The 13,679-nt window shown below is 42.1% G+C and overlaps 1 protein-coding gene across 1 annotated transcript; it reads left to right on the top strand.

Annotated features, from left to right (window-relative positions):
- The first annotated feature begins 7,378 nt into the window (after window positions 1-7,378).
- On the top strand, window positions 7,379-11,017 carry phb (prohibitin). The gene is made up of 7 exons (XM_083896595.1): window positions 7,379-7,441; window positions 7,969-8,062; window positions 9,040-9,201; window positions 9,396-9,538; window positions 9,640-9,756; window positions 9,851-9,946; window positions 10,066-11,017. The coding sequence occupies exons 2-7, from the start codon at window positions 7,978-7,980 to the stop codon at window positions 10,276-10,278; spliced, it is 816 nt and encodes a 271-aa protein (XP_083752721.1). The 5' UTR covers window positions 7,379-7,441; window positions 7,969-7,977; the 3' UTR covers window positions 10,279-11,017.
- Window positions 11,018-13,679: the final 2,662 nt, after the last annotated feature.

Raw genomic sequence — 13,679 nt, 5'->3', positions numbered from 1 at the left:
CAATGTGAACAAAAAGGTCAAAAGGCCACGATTAACATTTTCAAATAGGTCAATATCACTAATTATGATAAATGTCAGACGAATAAAGACTGATTTTTGCCTTTGGGTGAAAGTTATTGAAACCCATAAATTGTGGTTTTGGAATTTTTATAAACAGAAAACAACAATATGTCACACATCTGACAAAAACTGATTATGTGTTAAACCTCCGTGTTTCATGCAGTGCATAAACATTATTATTATTGATATACTGTGTAATTAGCATTACCATTGGAAAGATTGATATTGTGTATATGTATTGTTAATGTATTATTGATATTGCCCTCTCACATAGTTATTGAACCTGCAATAAAGACCCTGCACTTCAGCTAAAACATGCCAAGTTACACATCATTGAGCAGCCATTGCTGTTTCTCCCAAGGCTAACCCTTAATGGGCACATTGTGTAAAAGGCTTTTATTAGAAACGATTGTTCTTGTAGAAAACTCACCCCTTGGACACCATCAGGAATGCAGTAAGTGATCTTGATGACAGAGTCCTTGCTGTGACCAGGTAGGCTAATGTGTAGCTTAGCTTGGCTCATGTTGCCCTGGATGCCCTGCGGTATCGGCTCTTTCTCGTGACACACTCTGCAGTGGACGTGCACAGCGGCCAGACACTTGGCGCACATGGTCGCGCCACACTTGGTTCTCATCACTGACGCCCCATTGTCCCCACACACACAGATGAACCCCGTGTCTCTTTGACCTGACTTGGATTCCATTGGGGGGTGGTTGTGGATCTCTCCGAGCCTTTCCTGCATACTGTCCTTTTGGGTAGTCTCATGAGCTGTTGCTGACCCGACGCCGTTCACACGTCTTAAATTTCTGTAATTTTCTGCTGTAGATACGTTGACAAGTGTTTCTGTTTTCTGTCCATCCATCTGCATCGAACCAAGGTTTTTGACTTTCTCCTTAATGACAGGATCTTTTCTCACCAATGGTTGGTTGACAGGTCCATTCACAGTCTCCGTCTCCCTGAAGTCACTTTTTTGTTTGGTTTCTCCTTTCTCCTTTCCACCAGCGCCCTCTGCTTTGTCCACTTGGCTCTCTGGCATCACCTGGTATTTACTACTGCGGTGTGGAATAGTACTTTGCTCTTCACTCATCTGTAAAGAAGTGAATGGATTACTGTTGGAATTTCCAGAAAAGACCTCGCACAGTGTCGCGGCTACTTTAGAACACAGATGTACTGGACCAAGGAGGTACAAAGTATCTTTCAAAAACAATGTTGTAACCTTCTTGAAGCGGCTACGCACTTCAGTACAGCAACTCTGTAAAGTTTCATCTTCTGGATCGGTGATGCCCAGGTCTGACAAACGCAGCTCCTGCACAGAGAAGTCGATACTGACCAAATCAATCTGTTTCTGTAAACCCAGCTGACAAGAATTTATTTTAAACACATCTGTTCCACTTAAGGTGATAGTCACATCTCTACTACCGTGTGGGTGGTATTCTTTTATCTGGACATCAGAATCCGATGTAAGGTTGTCCACTCGGGTGCTGTAGGCTTTTTTGATGTGCTGCCACATCACCTTAGACACTTTGATCTCAGCATTATAGACATCTGGGTTTTCCTTGCCTGTTTGGGTACTAAAGCTGGACGACCTGGCCTTTGCTCTGAAGGTAGACTTGCTCGAGTCGTCATGACTCCTTTGACTCACCTCAGCCTTCTGCTGAGGTGTTCCCGAGAAACTACTGGCTCGCTTCATTGTGGGCGCAGACTCTGCTGCCGGACGTGTATTACTGCCCAACAAACTGGAAGGAGTCGTGCTGACGGGGGACGTTAGAATCTTGGGCCGAGCATCTACTACATTTGATTGCAGTGATGTTTTATTCTGCATAACTGAATTCAGGGTATCTCCACTCCTGAACAAGATGTCCCCTCCAGTGTTTTGGGGTTCCGCTCTGGATAATCTTTCTCCAGAAATCCCCGCTGCTTCGGACAGGACGTCGTGCCCTAATATTGGCCCAGTGTGCGTTATTCGACTAGAAGACAGACGCCCTCGTAGGGTGAAGTCAGCTGGTTGATTGCCTAAAGTAGTCAAACCTGAATCCTTGAACCGAGCTGCAAGTTTACACTTTTTGGCTCCTTCAACAGTCCTCTGATCCTCCTCTGACCTCGGCAGTGGGTGCCTATCATTGTCGAGACCCCCTTCGATGGAGGACACTCTCACATCTTCAGCAGGACTTGAATCATATGCAGAATATCGAAGAAGACTGGCTACATCGTCTTTCTTAGGACTCCCTCTGTCGTGTTTTAGAAGAAGGATTTGCTTGGCTTCAGACACGTCGCTACTGTTCCCAATTATGTAAATATATTTGTCATCTTCATTCAGAAGCAGTTTGGGCAGTTGGACCTTTAAGCTTTGTACCACCTTTTGCAGTCCTGCTCTTGGAGACAACAAAATCTTAGGGAGCTGATCTCGACGAATCTTGGTCTCGTTCTCTTGGTAAAGCCTAGTGATTGCCTTCCGTGCCATATCCAGGCGCTGCTGCTCGTGACCACTCTTCCTCCCTTCTTTTGTAACTTGTAGAAACAGAGTAGTCAAGCCCTGGCTTGTCACATCCACCACGTCAACACCGTATTGACTGAGGATGAGTTGGTATTCTTGGCAGCAGTTCTTCTGCAGGTACTGGAACATGTCTGCATCCAAAATCAGTAAGAAGTCCTCCTCTGGTGTGGCAGGACGCGCCTGATGCTGCAGATCTGCACCTTCAGCTTGGCCAACATCTCCGCTGCCATCGTCGCTGGGTGCCAGGTCACCGTGTGTGCTTGTGTTGTACTCATATGACAGGCTTTGTTCTCTTGGCTTATGGGGTTTCCTGCTGTGGTTTCCTGAGCCCTGAGTGTGAGACCTCTTTGCCATCTGAAACGACCTGGAGTCAGCGGGGTCAGGTTGACCTGAGTCTTTGTCTGCTGATAGTGGGCCAAGTAGGTGAGCCAGGGCAGCCTGGACCTTGGTGTAGGTACCACATAATGTACAAATTTCTTCATTTTCAGAGTTTATCTGGACATCAGGGTGGCTCTCGTGGAGGCTTGTCAATGCCAGAAGTCCCCCAGGAAGCTCACTGTACTTGACAGTTGCAGCTAAACTTAAGACGGCCTAGAATTATAGGAGAGAGACATTTTATTGTGTATGTATAGACATTTTAATATATACTGTAGTTGAATACACGCTAATTAAACATACCTTGTCTGGCCCTGGGCTTTCATGCTGCTCTGTCACAGTGAGCGTATGTTTCTTCCCATCCACTTCCAGAATGTGCCGGCTATGTTGAACAACTCTCTGTGCCACTGTGTGAGAGGGGTCACCAGAGGGAAATCAATCTCAGTCCGTGAAGCATCCTGACTTAGCGATTTCACCATTGGCCACTATACTGACTCGCATGCCAACAATCCAGCTCATTGTAAATCAGTGGTGACAACCAATGCAGTGCAATAACTTAATAGTACTTTGAAAAAGGGTTGTGGGCAAAGTTTGGAGTCTTTAAAGTTAATGAAACATTTTATGTTGTACCGTGAAACCTGCTTTTTAATGTACTTAATATAGTGAATATTATTCTTCAAAGAATACTATTCTTATTGGGGTGGGGAAAGGGCATTAATAGTGCAAACCAAGTGCATAATTAAAAAAAGGAAGCACCTCCCCCCCACACACACGATTCACATGCATAGAGGTGCACCACAACATGACCCTGCTGACCTTCACTCTCCTCAAAGGCGATGAGGGCAGACACAGAGATTGTCTTGACAATTGCGACAGAGTCGACCTCCCCTCCTCCGTTCTTGGCTCTCAGGAAGTGGATTTGAAGTTTGTCTCTCAGTCTGTCATCTTCAATGTCTGTGGGTAGACCACTCACCCTCACGGTCTTGCCCCGCTCTGCCATCTGCTGGGAGAAACACAGTCACTGCACTGCACTGTGAGGGGGCTACACTCTCAGGGTGATTAGAGGCAGCAACACAGGGACGTGTGCGGAAAATAGTGAGAGTGAACATTGATATGATCATACTGCTGCTGATGCTGCTGATGATGATTAGCACAAAGCCAAGAAACAATGCTGTTTTGAGAAGCTGCCATTGTTGGTTTCATCGAGTCATGAAAAGACCCCACCCTTGCAAACAGGGACAAATTTGATAATATCACACCCTCTATTGGGGTATCTGGGACACTGCATCAACATAAAAAAAATTACAAATACTTCAGCTGCCATCATCTCTCTAATAACTCAAGGAAAATGTCTGCCTGTCAGACTCAGGGCAGCTGAGTGTGCACTAGTTCTTTCAAGGATCGTCTGTGTGTTCTGTTGTCCTTTGATAACTTTGATGGTTGATAAAGACAAAGTGCCATGCACATGATGCTGGCAAACGACACTGCGCACCGCACACTCTTCAATTTTCCCAAGATATTGGTACTTCACCAGTTTTTATTAGCTGAGCCATTTAGTTGAGTGGTTAAAGTCTGTTTTTGCCATGAGTTTGGGTCCTGGCCTGGTTTATAGAATCGGCAGCTCGGCCAGCAAAGTCAGTGGCTAGTTTCCATTAAAAAACAATGCAAATGGTAGCATCATTTTTCAAATACTCGAAAAAAAAGAAAATCTGCATTTATCTGTAGTTTCCATCAACTGTTTTAAAGCAAATATTGGGAGGAGGTTAGTAATATTTGCTTCTTTTCCTCATAGTGTCTGCCGCTTCCACTATGAGGGTAATTTCAGTCACGTGATTTCGAAAGGTCCTCTTTTTTTAATTTGTTGAAACCTTTTCCATTGTACGGCAGGCTTTAGGAGTAATGAGTAATAAGTAGAGGCTTCCATTTAGACAATTGGGGGGCCCTCAATCAAGATTCAAGATTCAATATATGTGTATTAGGGTGACAGTGGATCCCAGTGGATCCCAATCTCTCTTTGCTATTATGAGCATGTTGGTTGGAATTCTAGAGTAAAACATTGGTGGATAATAATTTACAAAGCTATTCTCGGACTTCTCCCCTCCTACCTGTTGACTCTTTATTAGTCAAAGGAGGCTCTTTATCGGCTTTGTTCCCAGGATATTCTCTCACTGTCTGTTCCAAGGGTCAGAACTGAATTGTGGGGAGAAAAAAAAGGGCTTTTATGTTTGCTGCTCCCTTTGCCTGGAATGAACTGCAGGACTTGGACTTGGACTAGATATTTTTGGGAGAATGCTGGGCGACTTGGAGGCAAACACATCTGTCTGAAAGACAGCTTATGATTCTGATTATATTTGATGATTGTATGTTTTTTGTATAGTATGTATTGACCACTGACTGTAACCTTGTACTTTGTAGCTGTCTTGGCCAGAAAAAACACACAGGATTTTTTTTTTTTTTTTTAAATATCAATGTGTTTATTTCCTGGTTATATAAAGGTTGAATTAAAAAATGTAATACATCTCAACAAGGGTGCTTCATACAACCACACTTAAAAAACTGAACTATCCCTTTAATTCTCTACTTATTCCAGTGTTGTTGTGGGGTTTTTTTTTAACTGTATCTGGAAAAACGCTTTAGAGCTACATTTTTAAAATCAGTTTTGCACACAGATGAACGTTAAATGTGCAAATGACCACAGTGAAGTGAGCAGATTGTGTTAACGCCCCTTTATCCTCCCCCTTCACAACTGCAGTTTGTCTTGATGGCAACACATCAACAAAGAACAAACTCCACCAACGGCTGCATTTATTTATTTACAATGGTTTTTAATGTACATTTATCCTATGATGCTTTCCAAATGATCAATATGTATTGATAACCAGTTTAGGTTTTTGCTCAAATATGATGATTTCCTCTCAACTCTCTCTTCAGAGTCTGACTGTAGATAAACGTAGATGTGAGAGAAACGTTAACTTTCACACGATGTTTCCAGGAAACGTGAGCAGACGTTGAAGAGAAGAGTCACAGCAGTCACAATCAGAGCCGACGAGGAAGTGGCAGAGAAGAATGAAAACACACCAACACATCTACCGACGGATCGCGCGCGCGCGCGTGTGTGTGTGTGGACGCGACGCTGCTACGATTGTGTCACAAACCACGTCTCACATGTGTAAACATCACTGACCTGAGCGAGTGTTCGGCGGACGCTTTCTCTCAAGTCTTCCCCCCTCAAACCAACCGTCACACTTTAGAAGCCACTGCAGGAAAAGTGAAACTAAACTACACGCTCAGTCACTGCCGCGTGTTTCCTTGTATCTGCGCCAGAGGGCGCTCGAGTGCGGCCTGCGTGTTATATGCATGTTGTAAACCAGCTTCTACTCTATAAACCACAGGGAAACGTTGTAGGCCAGCTGTAAACTGCACTGCACCTTTAATTACAAACCATTACATTTACAAACTCAGAAAACATAAACAAATGAAGGAAAATGGCATAGACGGATAAAATAAAATAAAAATGAAGAGGTATTATACATTAGTTTCCTTTGATGTAGTCATAGTTACCATATCAGTAACAACAACCAGTCACTATCATGTCACTCTGCCTGCAATAGCTGCCGTTATATTGTTATATATTATATTTTTGTCCTAATATGTCCTTACAGTAGGGAATAAGGGCCACAAATATATTTGTGTTTGTTCAGTGGCCCTAATTGTCTTCCATGTCTTCTCAACAGATGTGGAGTATGTTCATACATACTGTTTATATATACTACAATATGTCATTGCTCTTTATAGCCAACCTTTTATAAAGAGCAGAAAAAAACTGCTTTGAAATAAAACACAGAATTATACAGACCAAGTCCTTCTATTGTTTGTGGAAATTAATGAAAACAGTAAATATGTGGATCCAAAGATGGATAGGACAAGTTTGGTCGGGTTTGGGTTGGTTTTCAATAACACACTTGACGTAATGATGCACAAAATATTAAAACACTTATTTATCACCTTGATCTCTAAATAAGAGGTGTTCAATTTCAAAGAAGAAAATTAAAATATATGTATATAAATACGTTTTTTATTCAAAGGGCTGAAGAGCCACAGGTTGTAGACCCCTGCCATGGGTTTGTTTGGACTTAGTTGTTTATATTGTGGAAAACTATTTTTGGCTTTACATAAAAACAAGCGAAACTGTACAAGACTTGGAGTTTGTTTACAGACATTTACATCTTGTACATTTTGTACAAAGAATGAATTTCTTCTTTTTGTGTGAATTGTGGCAGCATCATAGTAGAGTTTACACACAGAATGGGTCCACTCATACTTCCACACGCCAGTGTGTGGCAGTAATGCCCGTGTGCTACATTTGACTCGAACTCGAACCGCCATAGAAGAAGAATCTTATGTTTTGTCCAATCAGAGGGTCCATTGCTTCATCCTGTGCGCACGCGCATAACGGGAACTGCTTCATGTGTGGTACGCCGTGGAGGTCACAGACGTCTGAGATTACCTGAGGTTAGTAGTGATACGCAGTGGGAATAACTACTTGTAATGTCAATAGTTTGTGTAACATTAGTAAGAAAAAACATAGGAAACGCTAGTTGTACGTGTTATTCGTAGACACCGTTGTAGATCTAATAGTGTCTGCGAGGCACGCTAACATGCGCACCCGGTGTGCTATTCGGACTCGACAGACACGATGAGAATTTTCGTTTTAAAGTGTGTTTCACGTGTTGAAAGTTGGTGTGTTTTTGACGTATATATATATATATATATATTGTCAAATCTGTTTGAACGCGTGGTCAATTTAGCACAGGCTGCCTCACTTCACTGCTAGCTGGTCAGCTAATGCTAGCTTAGTGAGCTAGCACCCTCAGCCTTGGCAGCAGTCAGTCCAAGGCCACAGCCTTTCAGCTGTCAGTGGAAAGTGTGGGTTTACCCTGGATTTACATAAACACCGTCACGCACGATTAGAATAGATTGATAGCGGAGAGGCATACTGTTGGATTGAGTGACCGTTTCCTCTTCATCCTCTGCGTCAGGTTGCTGTCATGGCCAAGCTGCTTGAGTCTATTGGGAAGTTGGGGCTGGCCCTCGCCGTCGGTGGAGGTGTTGTGAACTCTGCCCTTTTCAACGGTGAGTGCAGGATGGACACCTGATGCATGCACTGCTTCTGAATCCACAAATGTATGAATGTTTTGATTTTCTTTATCGCAGGGTTAGGGTTAGATACTGACACATGCAGATGCTATTTGGTCTTTCCTGTAGTGAAATCAACAATATGTTTGCATAGACCTGTTGCAGCAGATGTATCAATAAATTAACTTAAAAGGTAATTGTTGTAGAGGGCTAGCATAGAAGTCAAGGAGGTAACAGCCTAATTAGCCTACTGTTATTAGTCATTAGTTATCTCGGCAGATCTTGGTGTGTTCGCCGATATCTGCTAATACATTTTAAAGCCAATATCTGCCAGTGCCAATAATATTGTACAAGTTGATTTATTATCATCTTGTTGATTATTCATCAATGTAAGAATCCCAGAGAGAATAGCTATTTGGCTTTGCATATATTCACATTGTCTTGATCGAATAATGATCAAGACATAAATTGTTATATTTCTCAAATGTGAAAATGGTTATTAGCGGCACTAAACATGGCTCTTTCAGCTTAGTTCTAGTTATTTTATCTTGGTCCTGCTAAAGCTAAGTAGACATTTTGTCAACACATACAAGCTTGAGACTTGAAATTGCTGAGTCCAACAAAACATGAGGTTGATCAATACTTTGACCACATGTTAATGGAATCCTCAATCAATCAACTTGTATGGCTTTTTGAACTGAAAGATGCTGAAATTATTAACTTAAGGTTCAGTGTTCCCATGTGCCTGAAGTGTTTTTAATGTTGGTGTTGTAATATTAATGATTATATTAGCAGCAGCCCTGTAACAGCATACAGCATTTCAGAAATATAATTCACATGATGATGATGATGATGATGATGATGAGGATGAGTTCTCAACATAGTCATTGTAGATCTTTATCCAGTAAAAACTTGTATGCTGTCTACACAAACCCTATTGTCCTCGAGATTAATTGTCTATAGTTGTTCCACAGTGGATGCAGGGCACCGGGCTGTGATATTCGACAGGTTCAGAGGAGTGCAGGAAGCCGTTGTTGGTGAAGGAACCCATTTCCTCATTCCCTGGGTTCAGAAGCCGATCGTCTTTGATTGTCGTTCCCGTCCACGCAATGTGCCCGTCATCACTGGCAGTAAAGGTACATCAATTAACTACTTAAGTGATGCTTTTTATGCCTTTTGATCCTGCTATATGTACAATATAAACATTCTGTTTACAGGTGGTTTTGAAATTATTTAATTTGTCTACATTCTATGTGCAATTTATTAATGTAAGGAAAAACATAGGCTAATATGCACAGTGTGAGTTAACTCTGAACCATTAATCCCAAAGATCTGCAGAATGTAAACATCACACTGCGTATCCTCTTCCGGCCGGTGACCAATCAGCTTCCACGAATCTTCACCAGTATCGGTGAGGACTATGACGAGAGGGTGCTACCATCCATCACCACAGAGGTCTTGAAGGCTGTAGTGGTGAGTGTTGGTCTAAAGAAACGTTCAGAGAAGCAAGTTAGATTTTTGAGAATGAGCTGATTAAACTGACATGTAAACGTCCATGTGTCTCTTTCTCATAGGCTCGGTTTGACGCTGGTGAACTCATCACCCAGAGAGAGCTTGTGTCTCGACAGGTCAGTGAGGACCTTACAGAAAGAGCTTCCACCTTTGGCCTCATCTTGGATGACGTTTCACTGGTAAGAAGCTGCAGGCAACTTTGGCAACGGTGTTCACTTTATATCTTAGTTTTGGTTTTTAACTGGGGGAAATATTTGTGATGTGTTCTTTCAGACACACTTGACCTTTGGCAAGGAGTTTACAGAAGCTGTTGAGATGAAGCAGGTGGCTCAGCAGGAGGCCGAGAGGGCTCGTTTTATTGTAGAAAAGGTATTGTTCATAACATCCAGATCCGTCCGTTTAATGCTTGTGTATTCAAAACTTTTATCAGTCTGTATTTGGGGGAAAGAGTGAAAAGTTGAATTAGATTTATTTGTTTGTCCTTTTAGGCAGAGCAACAGAAGCAGGCTGCCATCATCTCAGCAGAAGGTGACTCTCAAGCGGCCTTGCTCATCGCCAACTCCCTAATGGAGGCTGGTGATGGTCTGGTAGAGCTACGAAAGCTGGAGGCGGCTGAAGATATTGCATTCCAGCTCGCCCGCTCCCGCAACATCACCTATCTACCCTCAGGACAGGGCACGCTGCTCCAGTTACCACAGTGATAAAATCTTACATGTTCTCCCCAATTTTGCTGTCTCCACCTGTTTTGTGGTTGGAGGATTCAATAAAGGACTCTCAACTTTACACACATTTCTCCCACTTGTTCTCTAACCAACTCTATACTGGGCCCTGCCGCTTGCGGCAAGGTGGGAGATGGTGAGAGGACCATTTTTGAAGTCCACCCATGTGTAAGGAAGTGGAGAAGGGGCTATTTGCTCCCTCTGTGTTAACCAACATGCATACAGTATATAATACTTTGTTTTGAGAATTGACAATGCAGTAAATTCTCCTAATATTGGTCTTCACTTCGTTGTTTCAGATACAGATCACTAAATCTGTGTAAAGCCATTGTTTTACACTTTAAATTCACTTCACCACTTTAAGTTAAAAGTGATTCATTCCTAACACCCAGTTGTTAATTTGCTGGACTGTTTTATCAAATAGTTCCAACTATATTCAAATCTGTTATGAAAGGCTGTGCTTTGATTCCCACTTTAAACTGACTGCTGAGGGTTTATTCATTTGAGTTTTGTTCTGACTTGCTATATGGATTGAACTGTCTGAAATATATCTACAAATTACAGCTTCATTAATGATGTTGTCATGCCCATTTGGAATGTGCCTGTCAGAAGGTAGATAATGATCATTCATTCTCGACTCTTGTCACTGTGTCTTTAGTTTGTGTGGAGACGGTAGCCCCAACTTTCACAAATGGCTCGGCTTAATAAAATTGTCTTTCTACCTCTTAGTCGTCATGTTTGTTGTTTGAGGCAAGACCTTTGGTTGTAGGGTGTGATCATAAGTGTCACCACGTGAGGATGCATTATTACTCATTTTTGATTCAAGAAGTAAAGTATCTATACAAAAATGAACGGTTGGAAAGAGTTGAAGCTTTTCAATTATATAATTAAAGATAAAATTAAGTTATTGTGATGTAACAAAACACTATATGGATATATGGAAGTGCTGATCCACAAGAAATCAGTTCAATCTGAAACCGATGCAACATTGAGTGTGTTTACATGCTCACCAAAAAAAATTATTATTGGGTTTTTGTAGTTATCTGGTTATTCAAGTACTCATGTAAACAGAATAAACTGATTTCATTATCAGTTTATTGCTGTTATGGTTTTTTGAAAAACCTGTTTAACACACTGGGGTTTCTGTCAATAATCTGATTTCTTAGAGACATGTATACACTTTAAACGGTTTATTCCAGTTACCCGATTATTGCCATTAATCAGTTTTTTAGTGCGCATGTAAATGACTCACTGTCTTCATAATGTATTGATAGAAATCTGCAAATACTGATTTTAATTGTTCAAAAAGTACTTCAAGTCAATGTTCATGAATTTAGTCAAATAATATGGATCAAACTAAGGCCCATGGGTGGTTTCCCATCAGAGGGCATTCCAGCTAAAATAACATTCCACCTTCCAACCTGGGCAGTTTTATTCTAGCTCCAATAAAACTGCCCAGTTAAAAATTGATGTGGAATTATGAGCTTTAATCTCAGTAATCTGTCTACTGTAAACCCAGAGGAAATAATTGTGGAAAAATATAAATATAAAGGTGTGTTGTCATTGGGGACATATTTTATTAGGATATTTAACTTTGTTTTACTATTTGACACCTTATTTTATTTTTGCCGCCTTCAGTTTGATTATAACTACTTTTATTTTTTAACTTGAATTATCCCTGCTAAGACTTATGATGGTGTTTTCTCAGTTCTGTCATGTGTTTTTTTTTTTTTATGATCCCCATTTGCCTTTAGCTACTCGAGGCAACAACGATACTACACTATTGTGAATTGTGTAAAAAAAAAAAAAAAAAGGAAAATTGAGGAAGAAAGAAAAACCTCACAATAAATAAGTAATTCAGGTTGACACAATGATACCACAAACACATATAAAAAAATCCTGTGAATCACTTTGAATGACATCTCTTTGTAAGAAAGAATAAAACATACGTCTGATTGGTGGTAGACAATGAGTAAGTGAGTAATAAAGTGGTGAAGTGTTATAAATGGTGACAAATAAATAAATTAATGAACACATGGAATTGTTATTATTATTATTACAAAAACACCACATTAGAGAGTGAAGGTATGTGGAGGTAAACGGAGCAGATTCATTAAACTTGCATAGTGTTCTTTAAAGGGGATAAGTCGTCCTCAGAGTCTACTCATTATTATTTAATCAATCAGTGATTTCAGCCCAGCGTGCGCGCGCACCGTGCCCTGTCTGGCTCGGTGGACAGACCCAGACACGCGGGCGCGCGCCTGACCAGACAGCGGCCTGAATGCCTGGGATGAGCGCGGGACGGTGGCAGTGGTGCGCGCGAGAGCTTGGCCGGGCCACGTAGCGGGGCTGAGGAGGACGCACCGGCGCAGGTACCTCCGCAGCCCGTAACGCACATCAACACATCCTGTCCCACATTTCGAAACAAAAAAAAAGAAAGACCACTGGCACCTCTAAGTACACATCCGCCAATGTAGAGGGAGGGTGAGCGAGAAAAGTGCGCGTGCAAAACCCGAATCTGTGCAACTCTGATTGCACGAGCGCAAGAGAGAGGTCGCGCTTGACGGAGGTAAGAAACCGACAAGTAAACGTTGCTGTTTAACTTAAATCTAAGCTTCTGCGCGGGTGACAAGCATGGCAGTAGCTGGACAAAGCCGCACACGGGTCGCCGGGAGCCGGCGGCAGAAGCTACGGTGAGGGAAATGTCGGTGAGCGGAGCTAGCAGTGACTTTGTGACAGTGTCGAGTTGAGTGGGTTTGTCAGACAAACCTTCACAGCTGTCTGTGTTTTTCCCAGAAAAGCGCCGCGGTTTTTTTCTCTCCTTCACATCATAACATGAGGTACGTAGCTAACAGAGCGTGACATCGGCGGCTTTCCCGTGCCTTTCGTGGGGCTCCAGTAACTGTCACACTTCTCCGCGAAGGTGCACTGTCAAAATGAAGTGCAACGTTGATGCTAAATACCCGACGTTTATGTTAGCTTTGAGCTAACTAGCCCCAGTCGGGGCGGTTTGGGTTAAAAAAAAAAGTGAACGTCCTCTTGTCTATTGCGAGCTCATGCATGTCAACAAATTCTAGTCTTCTGCTGGTTTAGCTTGTGCAATGTAATATTGTTGTTATTCATGCTGGGTAACCTCATTTATGGATGCACCTTGGGCTAATGTAGCCAAGTTAGCTTGTGATGTGTATACAGGTTAGTATCTATGGAATATTGCTAGCTAGCTAAGTAGCCTAAGTTGACCGGGCCTGCTCTGTATTCCTGATGTTTGTTGTAACGCTTCCTTTGCCTCAAACGCATTCTACTGTCACTTAGCTGAAGACGATTGCGTTGTGCAAGATGTAGCACTATAGACACAGAATGTAGCCGCTTTATTCTATCTGGCT

This window comes from Microchirus variegatus (genome assembly GCF_963457635.1).
Source record: "Microchirus variegatus genome assembly, chromosome: 10".
Lineage (NCBI taxonomy): Eukaryota > Metazoa > Chordata > Actinopteri > Pleuronectiformes > Soleidae > Microchirus > Microchirus variegatus.
Note: the sequence above shows the minus strand (reverse complement) of the source record. Positions and strands in the feature narration are given on the sequence as shown.

Coding starts and splice junctions, on each gene's coding strand:
- phb (XM_083896595.1), top strand. CDS start 7,978: ATGGCCAAGCTGCTTGAGTCTATTGGGAAGTTGGGGCTGGCCCTCGCC. Junction 8,063..9,039: donor GAACTCTGCCCTTTTCAACG/GTGAGTGCAGGA, acceptor GTTGTTCCACAG/TGGATGCAGGGCACCGGGCT. Junction 9,539..9,639: donor AGGTCTTGAAGGCTGTAGTG/GTGAGTGTTGGT, acceptor TCTTTCTCATAG/GCTCGGTTTGACGCTGGTGA.